This window comes from Corvus brachyrhynchos, unplaced genomic scaffold (genome assembly GCF_000691975.1).
Source record: "Corvus brachyrhynchos isolate BGI_N302 unplaced genomic scaffold, ASM69197v1 scaffold229, whole genome shotgun sequence".
Lineage (NCBI taxonomy): Eukaryota > Metazoa > Chordata > Aves > Passeriformes > Corvidae > Corvus > Corvus brachyrhynchos.
Genome location: NW_008240042.1, coordinates 2230058 through 2248942, shown reverse-complemented (window position 1 = coordinate 2248942; position 18885 = coordinate 2230058). Strand labels below are relative to the sequence as shown.

At 37.1% G+C, this 18885-nt stretch overlaps 1 protein-coding gene across 1 annotated transcript in view; it reads left to right on the top strand.

Annotated features, from left to right (window-relative positions):
* EDNRA (endothelin receptor type A) overlaps positions 1–9978 on the top strand; it is a 33928-nt gene extending 23950 nt beyond the window's left edge. Inside the window, exons 5-8 of the mRNA XM_008641273.2 lie at positions 896–1048; positions 2858–2991; positions 3370–3478; positions 4799–9978. Of these exons, the coding sequence (XP_008639495.1) occupies positions 896–1048; positions 2858–2991; positions 3370–3478; positions 4799–4939 (537 nt within the window). The 3' untranslated portion in view covers positions 4940–9978. The remainder of the gene's footprint in view (positions 1–895; positions 1049–2857; positions 2992–3369; positions 3479–4798) is intronic.
* The last annotated feature ends 8907 nt before the right edge of the window (positions 9979–18885 follow it).

Below are 18885 nucleotides of genomic sequence, written 5' to 3'. Positions count from 1 at the left end.
GAAAGAGTGACACATCCCTTTTATACTAATAACCTAGACACAGGAAGTATTTAAAATGCCATATTTCAGTGCATACTTTTGGCTGAGCATAAAAATTAAAAAACAAGATACAGTATTTTCTGAAGTCTGAAAACACGATCCTCTACAGAGAAGAACAATTTTAAATATTTGGTCAAATGTAGTATTTCCCACAATACATAAATACTTACAGCACTGCTTACATCACAGCTAATACTTCAAATTACACAGAGCAAAGTACTGCTATTCTATCAATATCTCAGCATCCTGTCACAAAAAGCAAATGGTGTGAATGGCAGTCAAAGGGTTAAAAGTAACTGTACCACTGGAAGCCATCCCTAAGCTTTGCACATATCAGACAAACACTTATGAAGTGGCTCCTATCTGCCCAGTGCATAAGCAAACCAACTGCCAACCTTTTCACTGATAACAAAAGGTGATTAAACTTACAAGACATTTTGAATTTTCCTTTTTTGGAATCAGGACAGAAGCAGTAGAGGTAAATGGCATTTCCTGAGACACGCTTTTAGTAAGATTTGTTATCTCAGACTGACACTGTCTACATTTTGGCATGTCTTTTTCATGCAACTGTATTCCAGTTTTCATGAATGAGTATAAATTTTCAGAAAGTACTACCAAAAAAAATTAATTCCAACCCAAGGCAGATTGCAACAAAGGTACATACAGGCAGGCTATCTGTAGGGTGAAGTAAATGTTTACACTGCCACAATCCCTATTTTGATGTTAGTCAAAAAGAGACCAACAATAAGCAAACAGACAGATACCAGTGTACCGTCATGCTTATCCAAGATCTTTCTGTGGTATTTTGCATCGAATCATAAGAACATATCTGCTCTTTTCTTTCCCTTATCTACAGTTTTACAAAGATGCAAAGGATTGGTGGCTGTTTGGTTTCTATTTCTGCATGCCACTGGCATGTACTGCCATCTTTTATACGCTAATGACTTGTGAAATGTTGAACAGAAGAAACAGCAACTTGAGAATTGCTCTCAGTGAACACCTGAAGCAGGTAAATACATTAGAAACACCAATGTGTGAAAATATTGTTCTTCTCCCTGTGGGTTACATGAGAAATATTTCAAAGTGTACTTAAATACAGTAAGCTACAGAAGTAGAAAGTGAGGATGTGGGTTATTTATGATGTTAAGGCATTCATTTAAACCTGGAACAAAAGACTAAATCATAGTATAAGGAGGCATTGAAGACTGCTCAGGAAGTGAACCCTTTTCTTTCTTATGTTTGACAGTTGTGCTCTCCTGCTCTTTAACCTCAAATCTCTACTGGCTAAGTGCTTTGAAATTAAACTACAAAGATTTGCCAAAAAAATGTTTCTTTTTCTGTATAAAGATATGACTCCATGGATCCTCCCTCCTTTTGGCGCTCTTTGATATGTAACTGTAGTTTCATATAAAATGCAATTGTAGAATAACCTAGTTTAGAAAAGAGTGGATTTTGTTTCTCAGTGTTATTGCACTGTTGCAGTACCACTGCTGTAGCTGCTTTGAAAAGAGCAACAGGAGAACAGAACAAACAAATGATCACAGAACAAAGTCACTCACAGAACCGTCAGGTCTCACTTTGCTGGTTTGGCAGCTCTGTCTGATGTTCAACGCTTAACTGAAATTTTAAAAACAATCTGGAGCTTTTCCCCTGTGTTAACATCAGCCCTTCAAATTCCACTCTCTTAACTTCCATATTCACAGATGTGAATCCCTAAAGCAGTCCTCTCTGCATCAGAGTCAGTTCTGTCAGAGATTTCTCCTCTGCTGGTTCATTCCAGATCAGGGTCGACTGGAGAATCCTCCCGTTGTGCATATTCTCCACTTTTTCCCCTCATCAGATCCTGGGAGTGCAACACAGTGTGTCCTAGGGCCACACACAAGCTACTCCACCCATTAGAACTAGAATGGTATGTACTAGGAGATGGAGGAATCCACCCTTTCCCATCCTGAAGTGCAGTGACCACCAAGCTTCTCAGACTGGCTGCTGCAGGATGACTTTACAATTTACAAATGCTTGCCTTTTTAACTATCTCCCTTCCTTCCTTCCTTCCTTCCTTCCTTCCTTCCTTCCTTCTGAATTCCCTATCTCCTTGTCCACATTAACGTCTAATTCACAATTCTTTTCATATTTTGATAAAAGTTGCTATTATAAAAAAGAGGAAACTATAATAGTCATATTCAAAGCCTAACAAGACTGTAATCACTCATCTGACTTCAAGTTCTTTACTGACAGAACTTTGAAGTGCTTGTCACTGTTACATTACAGTGGTATCCTTATCCCTTCATATGCTTCTCTTTATCAAACCCATGCCTACCAAACACTGCTGGTATGCATTGTCAAAAATCCACTAAAACATCTGTAACTCTCTAGAGCCACATAAAAGACCCATTAAATTGAAATTATTTCCTGAGTATTACAAGATTAAGCTGTAATACCGACATTTCTAAAATGTTTGTAGAGGAGCTATTTATTTGAGAACATCAGGATTTCATAGTAAGGATCACATAGCAAAATCAATACACTGTGCAGTATCTCTCTATATAACAATATATCAAAGAGAATCCTACAATATTCTAGCAATGACCTGTGTGCTCCAGCTGTTCCAGACTCAGTGATGAGCAGGTTCTGTTGAGGATGGCCAGGATCAAGAACGTGACAAACCCCATAAAAAAAGAGTAGTACACTGGGTAGCCTGGAAGCTTCACTTTAGGAATCCTTTCATAATTTATCTATATTACTGACTTTGCTGCCAACATTACTAAGTACAGTCACCTGAATTAGGCACTCAGTATATACTCTTATCTCCTTCTTCTAGCGCCGAGAAGTTGCCAAGACAGTTTTCTGTTTAGTCGTGATTTTTGCTCTTTGCTGGTTCCCTCTCCATCTGAGCCGGATTTTGAAGAAAATGGTATACAATGAAAAAGACCCCAGCAGATGTGAACTGCTCAGGTACTTCATTTTCTATGCCAATAGTTTGTACTGAAAAAATATAATGCTGCATGCTTAGAATTTATATGAGGAATGTCACTGTGCAATGCAACTGTGGTGTTTATTAATTTTAAGCTGCATCCATTTTCAGCAGTTTCAGTTTTAATGGCGTAGCATATTCTCAATAAATGTTGTCTGTCACCACTTCAATCACTTTGCTCTGGATTTTTTGAACATCTGTGAGACAGATTATTATAGACATGGCATGGTACAAGATTACATTGAGGGAGCTAGGTGAGAGAGAATTAGTTTGTGTTACGGAAGAGGCTGTAACCACAAGGAACATGAATGCTTCTGTAGCATATGAACTGCTTAAATGTTTTTCTTCCTCTTACCTAGTTTCTTGCTGCCCTTGGATTACATCAGCATGAACCTGGCAACCATGAACTCTTGTATAAACCCCATAGCTCTATATTTTGTGAGCAAGAAGTTTAAAAACTGTTTCCAGGTAAGCTTCTCCTGATAAGATTTTATGTCCAGTTAACTAACTGTATTGAACCACTTGGCTCTTATCTATTTTTAACAGCTGGGAGAAGAGGCATGCAAAGGAATGAAAGATTATAAATTGTCTGGTTTAGCAGCTAGCAGCTCACATAGCACACATACCAAGCTGAAAGTGAAACTATCCACTTTATCTGAAATACTAAACCAATAAATAAGTTTGACACAGTCCTCATATGTGTAAACTGAGATAGACATGCTCTTGTAAATACTATTTATCTGCATGTGACATGCACATGAAATAGAATTTGGTTGATAACAATTTTCCACTCTTGATGACACCAAGCTGCCTGCATTAAACAATCTCATTAATGACGAAAATTTTCAGGCTTGAATACCAAATCAGGCACCTGAGTTGACTTTGGCAATTAAATATGCATTATGGCTTCTACCTGCATTTTCCAGTTCCTACACATACAAACATATTTAAATGCTAAAATAATTTCCTTGTGACAATGTGCTTCTGCAAGTTCCTGTCCACCTATTAAAGGCAACATGGGAAGAAAAAAATGAGAGTAAGGAAAGTAATGAAATAGAAAGGGAAGACTGAAATAGCTTTATCCACAATGAAAAACAAAAGATAACAGGACTGTACCACTAAACTTTAAGTCTGATAATAGGCAGAATACAAGCTACTGAAAAAAATGTAAAGAATTATTAGACTAGGGAATACCCGTTTGTAGCCTGCTCAGATTTACTAACTATTTTAAGGGAGCATTTTCACATGGTAAATAAGAAGTCAGCTTCTATTCCTAACTGTGCAAAATGTTACACCTCAGTATGTTCACTGAACCTTTTTCAAAAAAGTTTTGTCTTCTTCTAAGATTTGAGAAGAGAGCTAAGTCACGGGCTGGGGAATTTTTCTTCTTTTCTCTTCCATGCTAAGCAGCATCCTGATCCCTAAGTTTGTGAACAGTGATAAAGAGGGTGAAAAAACAATCAACCGAGCACCTAACAACATGTATTGAATTTTGTGAGTTCTCAATCTATTTACCTTAGTCAAACAATTTTCCCTTTTCATACTGTGAAAGTTTTTCTTCAATAAGAGGCACAGGCTGGGCCTAATTTGCTGCATTTGTGGTGCTCAATCACAACAACCATTTATGTCCTAGGATAAAAATTTCCCTGAGTATAGCTACCACTCTATTCAGCTAGAATTATCTGTCATTTCTGAATGAAAAATATGGCTGGCAGTCTGCACAGAACTGAGAGATTTGTGTTAACTTTTTATTTATTTATTTATTTATTATTTTTTATTTATTTCCAGTCATGTCTTTGCTGTTGCTGCTCCCAGTCTAAGAGTCTGGTGACTTCGGTGCCCATGAATGGAACAAGCATTCAGTGGAAAAATCAAGAACTAAACAATCACAATACAGATCGAAGCAGCCATAAAGACAGCATAAACTGAAAATTAAGGACTCTCACACCATTTCAGAATGAAAGAGGAAAAGTCACTACCAAGCTATGACAACAGGAAGCCCAGTGACTCTTCCATAACGAATTCAGACGTGTGCACACATTGTACCTAATTCTAGAGGTGACTGAGTAGGTGGAGTGAGTGTAACTGTGATGTTCTGTGAACTGAGATCCACTGGATGGTAATTCTGCCTCTGAAAAGGATATTGATGTGATTATGACACCAAAAAACTGGCTTGAACTACACAGGTGGTTTTCCTCTTCTGAAGCAGGCAAGAACTGTCCAGTGTCTGTGACTGGTACAATGCAATCTTTTTGCCTGATTGTCACCGAGAATTAATCACTCTGGAACTTTTGAGAAGATATCTGTGACTATATTTTCTCTCTCCCCATTTGTCTTTTAAGTTCTATTTCTCTGGTGGATATAGTCCACATACCAGTTTGTTTTGCATGTTGTTGTTGTTGCTGTTTTTCAGGTTTATGTTGGAAAATGTTTTAGTCCACACCAGCATTTTACTTACTTAGTTACAATGGATCGGGACATTAGCTGGGCAGTTCACATTTGTAGCACTTCAGTATTCAGGTACAGGAAGAGACCATTTAAAAAGCATCAACAGTTGGCACTTAAGCACAGATTAATACCAAAAAAAGAGGTATTAATAATACAGTATTATTACTGTGTTATTTATTCTAATGTTCTGTACAAAATAAACATAATCTGTATCAGCGAAAAGAATGGAAGATGCTCACAGATGGGCACCTTACAATGTGTTTTTATTAACCTGACGTTAATTCTTGAACTATATGAACCTTTTCATCTATTTAGTCTGTAGTTGCATTAAATCTAAGGTGAAATGAGGGTGAGTGGAACATAGTGAAACATTATTAAAGCCATCCACAGCATTCTGAGAATATGGTTATTGTCAGAGCAGCTATGCACAACTCTTATTTTCACATTGTGAACATGAGGTTATAGTCAGAGTGAGCATAGAAATGTGGAAGTCCATAACAGCTGGATGTGCAGAAGGATATTTTGTGCCTTATTCCTTACAGAGCTCTCTGTCTTACACAACATTCAAAGATTTTAATGGGGTTCAGTAGGTTATCAACACTGTTAACCATACAAATGCTATTAACAATATATATAAACTATTGCTTGCATATATGTAAACTGATGATTTCCTTATTATTTCCATCCATTAAGGCTACATCCAAGAGATTCCCTGTTTACCTAAAAAAATTTTTAATAGGTAGTCTTTCATTAAATAGTGGAACTCAATAATGTGGTGTCATATATAATATGTCTCATGCACAAATCTGTTAGGCAATTTATAGCATCTTTTGTGCTAGGCTAAGAAGCAGTAATCAAAATTCCACAAATTTTTAAACATCCGTTTCATTTTCAGTGAAAGATGTAATCCTGCATAGTTTTATTTAAGAGGTCAAAATGCTAGTGCCTACAGTGACTTCTGCTGCACAAGTTTCACCAATGTTTACATTCACACAGATCTTGTGAAGTATATTTAAAAAAAGGTTCTTTAAATTGATTTGCGTATTTTTTGTGTGCTTTTGTCTCTGTGACATATATGCGTGTATAAGTACATATAAATTTATGTTCATATGTTATAAACCTAAATACAGTCTTCTGACAGTGCTCTGTGGTAGTGCCTAAGAGCATGGTAAGGAATGAGACTTGGCTGAATTTTACTTAAAACATTTCACCCTCAAACTGTATCGGAAATCACAGTAAATGAGTGACAATGCTCTCCTTCGAGAAGATTGAGTTACTGAGTCTCTTTACATCCTGAAACCTTCCCTGCTGCTTTCACAGAACGCATTGAGGAGATGGTAAAGGCAAACAAAAAACAGACATGAGGAATGGATTTATAATGGATTTGAAAATTGCTCCTTCTTTATTTCAAGACGGGAGAAAGCTTTGTGTGCATTCCTCTTTTCTGTTATTTATCTGGCAGTTAGATGAACCAAAAAATGTCATACACCTGCAAACCAGTAATGTGATTGCTCAGAGACAATATTTCTACCTGTCTACAAAAGACAGTGAGCAATAGAGACAATCTAGGTCAGTTTAGGGTTCTTAACTTCTACCAAAAATGTGCCATCTATCTGCAAAAGTTTCAGACTGTGAAATAGGTCACTTTTATGCTTTACAAGCACTGATGCAAACCATGAATCATGAAAATTTGAAAGTTTTTCTTCCAGCACTGACGTTTCCAACATCTATTGCTTTCAACCCAAGAGCTGGCTGTTATGTGGCAGACATACATGAACCTGCACACACAAAGCATCCTTTAAACCACTTCAGCTTAGATGGAAAAACTATCCTCCTACTCCTCATAATGCTGACTGACCTTAGCAGCATTAAAAAATACAAAACATTTTAACTAATGAAAAGAAGAGGGTAAATTATCTAACAGAAGTGAGAGGTACTTTTTAGAATCCTTTAGAATTATTTTTGTGAGCTTACTTAGGGATCAGAGCCTGCCAAAATGAATTGGTGATCCTCATGCCATTTCTCCAGCCTGTGGAAGGACAGAGAGAGTCTAAATAACAGTGACAAGTTAGGTCCTGGGAGGTCTCATACTCTTTTTTGGCACGTTTGCTTTTTTGTATTTTTACTGGTGGCTGCTGCTCCCACTCACAAATCAATTGTAAGGACAAAGGGTGTTGTGATGTGACAGCTACAGTGAGGGGGGAAAATGTTTCTGAAAAACTTACTAAGGTACTTTTTTAATTCTCTCCTCTTCTTCCCATTGAGAATGGTAAATATTCCTCCGGGTATAGTATCTGTCGTCAATTCTGAAAAAGCTGTCTTTCAAAAAGAACCAGCAAAAGTATTCCACAATTCTGGTGTCACACAGAAGCTGCTTTCTCTTTTGCATTAGAACAACTTTCCATAACAAGTATCCTTCTATCCCACTCTTATGTTATAGATTGTTTTATGCCTGCTGTTTGCATTCCTCTCAACTGAACCAAACATAGATTTTCTCTGCAGCCAACAGGATCTCTATTCCACAAGTTTCAGATTAACTTCATAAACTTTTTGTAGTTTTGTTGCTCATTGTAATCAAAATCCATTTAACTGTCACATTCATCTTTTTTTGTGGACTTCAGAATTCCCAACTCTTGTCAGTCCACTCAGTGTAAAATTTCATTGACAGTCTCACATCTTAACTTCAAACACTTTGCAGAGTTTTCTTTAGTTTCAGAATTCAGCTGTTCTCCTTGTTTTCAACATGCATTTTTTCAAACTACCTCACTAAATATTTCCTCTTTGGTATATTTTATACTTATTTGCTTCAAGGAGACAGCATACATGGGTTTTCAGTTATATCTGTGTCTGTATTTATGTATTTACATATGAAACTCTGTGCTTCAGACCTGACCTAGCCAGCTCCTGTGCATTAAAAAAACCTGCTTATACACTTCATCATAAATCTCACCTGACAAAACCATTAGCTTGGTTCTGAGAAAAGATACTTATGCGACCCTCAGATCTGAATATGTTTATTTTTTGCTTTTAATACAGTCAGTTTCAGGTGTTTACCTGTCTGTCTCTCCATCCTTCCAAACCAACTATCAACCCCCTGTCCAGTTTCAATGAATTTTACAGAACAGAGTTATCATCATTATGAAGCTACAGAGAATTTCACCAGAACTGCAGGATGGCAGGAAGAACAAAATTCTACTCACGCTCTATGCAGGAAATTTCTGAAATGTAGTTTGTGCATACTCAATAAATTCACTTGATAGAAAGATGTTATAAACATTACAGATGCAGAAAAAGCCTTGATCAGAGCATGCAGCTTGTAAGACTTCTGAGAATCAAACCACAACCCACAAATTCTTGGAAGCCAGTATTTATAAGTTCCCTTGCTTGTGGAATTACTTGCTGCTTTTTTTCTTTTTTTCCTGCCTCTCTTTCATCATTTACATATTTACTGCAATCTTGTTACGATATAATTTGATTCTGTGAAGCCTTATGGGTTTCAGTGTGGGAGAAGACATGGTACAAATTCAAATTCTGCTGCATTTGTATGAACAGATTCCTGCTCAAATGCCCCTGAGGCAAAGCATGCATTTTCATTAGAAGAAACACCGGGACTGCATGCTAACATTGCCTTGCAAAGTTTCTTCCACACAATCGGTGGTGCAAAGCTTGGCTCAGCAAAGTATTCCTAATTTACACTCCTCACTCTTTCAAAGGCTAAATAATGGCAATTATCTCCAAAATCAGAGTAAAAGAAGACACATAAAAAGTTTACAGACCAGAAACAGCTCTCAAGTTACATAGAAAAAAAAAAAAAGACACCAAAACCAGGCATGTTTAAAATGTGGTTCTAAAAGAAACACAGCTTATCATTAGTCCAAGTGTGGGAAAGGAAGATATGAACTAAATAAAAAAATGTAGGTCATCTCTAGTTTCTCCAAAGGAAGATGAAATGAATTGACCTCTACTATCTCATCTAGAATCAGTTTTTCCCCTGTACAAACATCACTGCTTCTGAACTGAGCTGTCACTTGAGTCACAGCTTTGCAGTCCTGTTAGTTACAGTAGCTTATTATTACAATAAAGCTCAACAGAGTAAGTGTTACAAAGTGCTAACAAAAAAACCCAAAACAATCTGAACTTCAGCAGCACTCTGCCCACATTTCTCAGAGTAACTGAGTGCAAACTGCTCTGAAATCAATGATTTGGTGCATCTCAGAATAAGGCGTTTACTTCAATGTCAGTCCTTGGGAGTAGAAAGATTGAGAATACAAGTTACTGAATCAAACATCCAAAACACTTCCAAGCACTTTCAAGCCATCCAAGAGAACATACTTCCTGCTACATGTTTTAAACAGAGGGGAAGATTAGAAATCCATCATTACATCACTGTGTCATTCTGTAGTCACACTTCATATTTATTGAAATGTCTGTGTCTAAAGTTTTTTTGTCTTTTCCCCTCTAAAATTGTTGTACAGTGGTCTCTTTGGTATTGCCTCTGAATAAAGTATACATTTGGGTTAGCTTTCTTTCCAGTACCTACATAGTGTTAATAAAGCATTCATCTCCAGATAACACAGTATATTCCAATACAGAAGCACAATTAAACCACATTACCAGAAAAGTCACGAAGTTTTACAGTCAAGTTTTAAACAGAAAATTAAGAGTGTAGTCTTGGGACAAATGAATACTACAGTTCAGTACTACTAGTAGGAAATACCTTGATTTTTTAATAGATAAAGAGGAAACCGTACCACTTCTGCTAATTCAGGTAAGAGTGTTTACATGAGTAATTGGAAAGTCCAGATTTCATGAGCTGGAATAAAACACTGCAAGGGCTATAAAACTTCATATTCCATTACACAAAATACGTGTGAATTCTGGGCATTAGGAAGACATAACTCTCCATTTCAAGATTCTTTGATTTCCCTGCAATGTTTCTCTAAAGTATTAGTTTCAAGACACATCTCAAACTCAGAGATAATTTTGAAGAAAGGAAGATGCTTACTGAGTTTGCCTTCTTGCACTCCAAAAAATCTTTGACAAACGTTTTTCATAATATCCAGCATGTTCTGGCTTTCTGTACCACAAATGAACTGCAACACTGGCAATACCAAGGACTACTCCAAATCAAGGAATCCAGTGTTGAATTAGTTCCTTTTTATGATCATTTGTATATAAGAATTTGCTTGGCAGAACTTTAAACAGTGGTTGTTCTTCCATACAAAGTGCCTTATTAATATAACCCCCCCTCCAAATAGATCTTCTCTTCCATTTACTTTAGCAGTGTAAGACCTCAATCAAAGTTAAAACTAGACAATAAAGTAGTCTCAAGTTTCAAGTAGTAAATTGGAATGGTAACTGTGAGAATGTGATTAAGCCCACTGCAGCTAAGCAGGAGAGAAGTAAAAGATTCTGTGGGGCTTGGATGAATAATTATGAAATTATCATCTCATGTGCTCAGGTGGGGGAAGAAGCCTTGGCACACTTTGTTTCCCATAAAATCAGTTTAATAAAAGAAGTCAGAGGTAAGAGGGTTCTCCCCTCACACCACTCCACCAACAGAGACAGAATAGAAGGAAAGGAATATTGTCTACTTGCAAGGAGCAATCCACAGTGTAGAATACCGATAGAATCCTGTCCTTCTTCCAAGATGTGACTCTTACTTAAGCCAGTTATTGCACAGATATCAATGGAATAATCTATGTCAATGTCCTAATTGCTGTGTCCTCCTCACTGTTCAGGCAGATATTGGAAAAGTACCATTGGCTGGAATATCCTCACACTACGTATCCCTGATACGCCTGCTGCAATTATGCAGATCAGTTTTACTGAAACAATTCCGGCCTACACTGAAATCAGTGTGGACATATTACAGCATGAGCACATATGTCTCAAAAATGTAGTGATCCTACGTCAGAGGAATCATGGGATCGATATTTCTTACCGCAGGGGATGTAGCATGCTGCATGCCTGAAGAACTTGATATATACAAAACTATCTCTGTGGGAGCTTACCCTGCCGAGCCAAACTGAAAACCCTTACAATTCTCTCGATATGCAGGCCTTTGGGATCTGCCTCCTTTCAGAAAATTTCATCTTCTGCAGCTGATTACATATTTAGCTGTTCTAGGGATGTATTTTCTAGGCTTTGGGAAAACACAGTTTGCACTAACTAAACACTGCATGAGAACTCTCATGTACAGCCATTCCCACTTTGCAGTTTTTTTGCCACAGGGATGAGATTTCATAAACATTGCTCTGTATGCAAATAAAACAATCAAGTAAAATAATATGGAAAATGTATTACAGGAAAAATAATTAGACGTCACAAGAAAACGAGCACTCTCTAAGCCAACCTGACATATTTCTTATAAAGATCCACTTGGTAATAGTAGATTACTTTTTTCCATGTTGAGTCTCAAAACTGAATACAGCTAACTAATTTAATATACTGCTTATGTCTTAGTTCAAGTGAGGTTACTTTGACTTGCCATGCTACCCACAGAACTGGTTAACAGTTCCAGACGTGTTAGCAACAATTTGTTACAGTGGGTGCCAGGATGGAAAATGGAAAGGAGTGACCAACCCAAATAAACAATACAATTCAAGAACAACTTTGAGCTCACCAGGGAGCTGAAAATCTATTCCAAATGCTGCCTTAACTGCCTGTTGTATAAACACTTTAATAATTTCTTTTCCAAAACTATGCTCTGCAAGCCCATGGCAACATAGGCTGCATAACAATTTTATGGAACACTAAAAATGCAATTTTGTAATGTTTAGTCCTACAAGATGGATGATGAGCAGTGACCTGCAAGAAATTTTCAGTGTTAACCATTTTTCAATATCCAAACACTACAGAACCCTGAGAACCCTGCAAATTCAAAGTTAAAAGAAACCTTCTCTAAATAGTGTAATGTACAAGTTCAAGAAATTGGAAGTTTAAAATTCCAATTTCTATCACTTGGTGCTTTCAGCTTGCCCCTGAAAAAAATTATATTATCTTGTCCTTCTCTCTAAGATCCTTTCTTATTGTTGACTTATTGTTACTAATAAGCAGGATGAATTAACTTACGCTGAACTCGACTGCTTCCACTCTTTCATATTTTAATGTTATCCAGGCCTAAAAGTGGCCTTAAGTATTACTGCTCTATAACAAAAGTTCCAATGTGAACATACTTTGAATTGTTCAGGCAGTTCCTGATGATAAAGTGATCAAAATGTGACAGTTTCAGGGCATGTGATCACAGAAAACAGCAAAAAATTAACATGGGAAAACCAATTCAAAATTGTATTGAAATGAGTTTTCCATTTTTAGGAAAGGTTTTCCATCAATTTTCCACAACTTTTCTCTCAAAGCCTCTTCAGAATCATAATCAATAAAAAGATCAATGCTTCTGTTTCACATCAAGGAAGCAAAAGGTTTTATGCAGCTTTTACTCTACGAATAAGCAACATTTTAAACTTTCAGATATACATAGTATAGAAGATTTTGATGTCTAATTTGCAATGGATTCATTTCAGAGCTGTCAAACTACAGATATAAAGAGATAACAGCCAAAGTAATTCTATTTAGATTCAATATTTGTAATCCTGCTACACAGACAAAAAGCTCTGCCTAGAGAGCTCAAACTTTGCTCAGCAGCACAGCAAACATTATGACATGCAACTGCAATTCATGGTTACAGGTACCCAAATGAATTAATTCAGAACTAGATCGAGTGTAGCTTTGGCAGTCATTATTTCTGTTATGAATTTTAAGAAAGGAACAAAGGTCCAGAACACAAAGCCTCTTCTGGACTCCAATTAAAAAATGTATCCTTTAAGAAGAATCTAACACGAACTAGCTTCCTGCCCCAAAACTGCATTCTGACAAGAAAAAGAAAGAAAACCCAAACCTAAACCATTAGTTTTTATCTGTGGAGTTGCAGGAGTGCTGCATTAGAAATGTCACTAATATAAACACGGCTTAGAAAAAGTCCTTTCAAGTCAAACTTGAAGTGTATTAACAAAGCAATGCGTGGAATTTCACAATCTGGGATTTTACAGTTCTTTCTGTATTGCTCATGATCCAGAATAGATAGAGAATTTATGTTTTAGGACAATCAGTGTGACACCTTTCAGAAGTATTGCTTTAAAAAAACCCAAAGGAATTTAGAAGATGAAGGATTCGCTATAAAGAGGTAAGTAAATCAATTTAATTTTATAATAACACCATGGAACAGATTAAAGCCTAAAAAGATAAATATAGACAGAAGATAAATGGCATCAATTTGTGAAAAAGGAAAAGAATACATCTAAAGAAGATGATCAGAAGCTACTCTCTAATGGGAGGATGGAATCATGGAAACAGATCTCCAGGTGACTGTGATCACCAAGTAAATGATGTGTTTGCTATTGAAATATGGCATCAAGAAAGGAAAGTACAGTTTGGGATTCATACATGGAGATACTAAGTCACAAGGTAAGGATGTAATATGTGACTGCAGTGTGATTATATGTGAAATAATTGCATTTAGACTGCACACCTGTGATTTAAAACATTCGGTTTTGGTAGCATAGTTTAGGGAGTGAACAAGCCCATTTCTTGAGAGGTCCTTCAACAGTAAAAATAATTGTTTAAGAAATTGTATAGGAAAAAATTAATGCTATAAAAATAGAGTAGTTTAAAAGTCTCCATGTAAAATTAACACATTGCTGAGCAGCTCTGTTTTGTGCATGTATGAGCAGTCTCTCTTTGTGCTAGTGATCCAAAGGATCTAAAAACCAAAGCAGCTATCCTGAGTCAGATCTTCCTGTCACCCATGAGGATCCATAGCAGGCACCTAGGGAAGGGTGTAAGGACAGTATAAGGATACAACAACACTGCCCTGGTAGAGTGCCCGAGCCTTCACCAAACAGAGGTGAGAATCAGTACATCTTGGGTAAATGATGGGTATTCCTCCATGAATTTATCTTTTGGGCCGATGTAATTATGTTCTCTTTATTCTAGCAAAGCTCACACTGAATTGGAAATAACTGCTGGTTTAGAATGCTAAACTGTGTTCTTGGAAGTCAGTGGAAGCTTTGCCTGAGTAAGCAGGGTAAGGACCAGAAAATTAAAAGGTGAGTCAATGTCTTTTTCAGATATTGTCAGAGTGTCTTTCAGAGCTGAATTAACCATTTGACTCAATTTTTTTTTTCTGAATTATGTGAAAGCAACTTCCAGCCAAATCCACAGGAGTGCTCACATGCACCTGGGAACGCTGGCACAGGAAACAGGACCAAGCTCGTGATAATGATCCCCTGCTGCATAAATGATCGATGTGTATTGATGTATAAACACTATAAATTAACTGAAGCAATCAGGTTCAGTGTTCCTGCCCACAACTGGAATAGCAGCTGTAGCACTGACTAGGAGTCTGAGGTGACTAATGGGAATCTTTTTGCTGTAGTTCTCTCTTTGTCACCTCCTGTACACTTCTTCTTCTGTGTCTAAGTACTTTGTAGTTGGAAATATTTTCATGTGGTTGTAGGTAAATTTAAGTATGGCTTAATGTCTGGCAAAATCAAAGTATACTTGGATTAGAGTAAGGACATCTAATTTATAAAACAGCATTAGGAATCATATTGGTGGTAAGAGAAAAGCAAAATGCTAAACCAGTGTCAGACATAGAGCTGCATTTCTTGTAAGAAATCCAAGGAAAAGTATTGCTGGGTTCATTCAGAGGCTAGCTTCTATATTGTACACATTTTGGAATCCTGTAGTGAAATCTCTCTTTGGGAATTGCACTACTCTTCTGTCCAGCACTCAAAGTTTATTAAAGTTTTGTGGGAAAAAAGCTGTTTGGCAGCATCCCAGTCCATAAGGGTCTGAGAATGATGTGCCAGAAAGACTCGGGAGGCCTAAAAAGCCACTTTAAAATATGGAAAAGCTGCTTTTTTTTTTTCTTGGGGCCCAGTTCAGGGGGTTTCAGTCTGTTTCATGGATTTTTCTAGGCTGCAGCACAGAAAGAAAAGCTTCTAATATTATCATGTTTAAACAAAAATGCTGGTTTAGAACAAAAATATTCGGGCTTATGGTTTTTCCTGATTATTGAAAAACTGAGTTTTTCCCCCTAATAGTTATCTATCTATCTGTAGATACGTAGAAATGTATTTAGTGTGAAGTCTATCTTTCAGTCACATCACTGTTTATATGTTGGCAGGGATTAAAGTCCATTTTCATCTCCAACTCTTTGTATTTCTTTATACCAACATTTCTCAACAAGTGAAAACTTTGTCTTCACAATTTTGTGCCACGATGAATGCCTAGTCACAGACACAAGCTGTTACAAATGTTTGCTAAACATATCCTTGCAAGGATAAAAGCACAACTGTGCATGTATTCTTGAAAGAAAAGCCTATTTATTTTTCTTTTCTTCCTTTTTACCCGGCTTTTCAGTCACTTAACAGACCACATCTCAGAGCATTTGAGTTTAAATCACTATAAAATTGCTTTCTAATTAAGTTGTTTTAAAGTGTTGAGGCAGGCATTGACTTGGTGGGAATAGCAGTTTAGAGAAATCAGAGCAGAAATGCAGGAGTTTTATGTAATGGGTACTATACAGGAAACTTTTCCAAAAATCTTCTTCCATTAATACTTGGAGCTCAATTCTAATTTAATGAACATCACAAGGACTTTTGCCTTTGACTTCTGGAGAAAAAGGTCAGGCTCAGACTATGTTTCTTGTCTGCTCATTTTAAGGCCTGACCGACCACAACCCTGGAGAGAAACAGAGAAACAAGGCAAGAGAGAAAGGGAGGAAGAGCCTGTTCCTTATATATTTGACAGATCCCTATGACTGAACCTGGGACAGATCTGGAGGAAGACAAAGCACTGCACAGCCAAGTTCCACACCATCTGATTTTCATGTTCCTGGCCTGCATAATTGAATCCAGAGTTTAGGGTATTTATACAGAAAATGGAGGACATTTTTTGCATTTGGTGCACCCACAAAGTCATCATGTGGTACAGAGAGCAGGCACTCACTGAAGAGCACTAGGTTCTAGTCCCAGCTCCTACAACTATTTTTGTACTTCTCCAGAACTGAATATTTCTCTATTCTCTGTATAAAAAATACAGTGTTTCTGTAAAATTTCATAATAATTCCTCTTTTTCACCCATGTGCCATAACTGCAAGACTTAAATGCTGACAGCGCATAGCGAGCGTTTTCTTTGGAAAGTGGAATTGAAGAGGAGAAGAGAACCATTCCTATGTTCTAAAACATCTTCTGCCTGCTGACTAAAGCATGATCCAAAGGAGGGGTTGGATCCTTTGAGACAGACAAGGGAATTGAACCTGGACCTCATCCATATTTCTGTCTGTACTAAGCACTGAGTTTCAGTCTGAAGGGAAACATTTTTCCACTGTGGGGCCAGCATTTTCAGAGCTCACCTACTGGATTGAACTCTACAGGGAGACATGCAGAGGAATGCCTCATTTCTGGACACCTACTAGGCATTAGCCTGAGTTAATTACAAGGCTGCTCAGTCCTATTAGAACTTAAGTACCTTTGAGAGCATGAATGAGCACTGCTGGAGTATATAACGCACCTCATAATAAAAAATGTCTGAGCTTCCACTCAACCTTATGAACCTCCAGGGTTTCATGGAAGATGTGTAAACACTTTTAGGATGGCAATTTTGACCCAGGGCATCTAAATTCCACCTGACTTGAGCATCAGTTGTTTATGTCCTTTTCTGGGCCTCATCCCAGATTAGGACCCACAGCTCAGAAATAATCATAATATCTGCATAATGCTGATTTTCAGAACGATTTATAAATATTGAGTAATTAATCTTCATATTGCCCCTGAGCAAATATCTCCATTTTACATACAGAAAAAAAAAGTGATAAATTGCCATAGGCTACAACGGACTCAGTACCAGAATGAGAATGGAAGAATTCCTGGCTCTCAGACTAGAACTTAGTTCATGGCTCTCAGAAGAAATGAGAAAAAAATTCTTACTCTTCAGAAGGAAGAGTTGTGATGTTGACATGTTTTAATTGATGAAGGCCTTTTTCTTTTAAAGTGGTTTATGTTGTAGATTGGAGATTTTTCAAAGTATACACAAAACTTTGCAGCACTACCTTTCAGTTCTGGTAGACTGGTATTAGCAACACTGATGGGTAAAGAACTGAGAAAACATGACCAAAACTGTAAAACTCAGCTTTTGTCTGGTGTTAGAAAGGAATGACTGGAAAGACTATATTTAATATTATGCCAGCCTGATGCATCAGGTAGACAATCAGTCAAATTGAAGAAAACGCTTATTAGATCACTTAATCATTACCACTGGCAGCACTGTCTGTACTACACTGACATTGAAGTATTTTAGGAATCTTTAAGATTTTACACTCCTGCTATGTTTTTTAAGATGGAAAATCCAGAAGAAAAAAAAAATTCTCCCTTTGTTGCTGAAGGAATTTGAGAATTCTAGGTGCCTGCAGGAGCTGTTGCTGGCATGAAAGGACTGCCAGCTACCAAGGCCTTCATACCACATTCTGGGTTTAACAGAACAGTTTGTATAGACCCTTCCCTAAGTTCTCTTGCCCATCTTATCAATCTACTTTCTACATAGACAACTTAAGAGTATGTTTGCCACTATAAAGTTGCAAGTACTGGAAAATTCCTACATAGGAAACCATTTCCAGGCTGAAGTATCAAAACTGATAAAACATGTCCATATTACTGAAATGACAAACCACAAGCTTTAGCAACGATGCGTCAAATATTTCCATCATACCAATTTTCAGAACTCCACATCTTGATAAACAAGTGTTGCTTTACATCCAGTAATACAATGTATCAGTTTAAATCCACAAATATTAGTTGAACACTGTTTGATATATGTTTGCATTCACAACAGGCAAAAAGACCAAAAATACAAGTAATTCATTATAGAATATATTTCATTTTTTTGTGTATGTAAAGGTGTTACATATATTGCCCATGTGATGTATACAGGAGGTCTTATCCCAGAGACCACACCTTCCAACAGAAATGTCCAGCTGTAGGAGTTCTAATGTTAGCTATTGAAATTGAATATGGTCATGGCTGTGACGCTCCTTCAGGAAACTCTCACTTCAAGTATGCCTGCTAAGGATAGTTGCATGATAAGAAAACTTGCCTATCATTCAACCACCACATTCTTTTTCTTAAAAAATCCTATAAATTGTACGTCTTCTCTGAAATCTCCAAATGAGAATAGTATGGGGATTATGTTTACATCACACCTAAGAATTTTGAAATTTCAGTTTCTTAAATACCGGGGCTTCAATTTTAGGCCAACAGCACATCCTAGTGGGTACTTACACTATTCCATGGCTTTTAAGCTGTATTTCAGTCACAGCTGCATAAATACACTTGTGGCATCCTTCAGTGCATGCACTTTTCCTCTTTCCC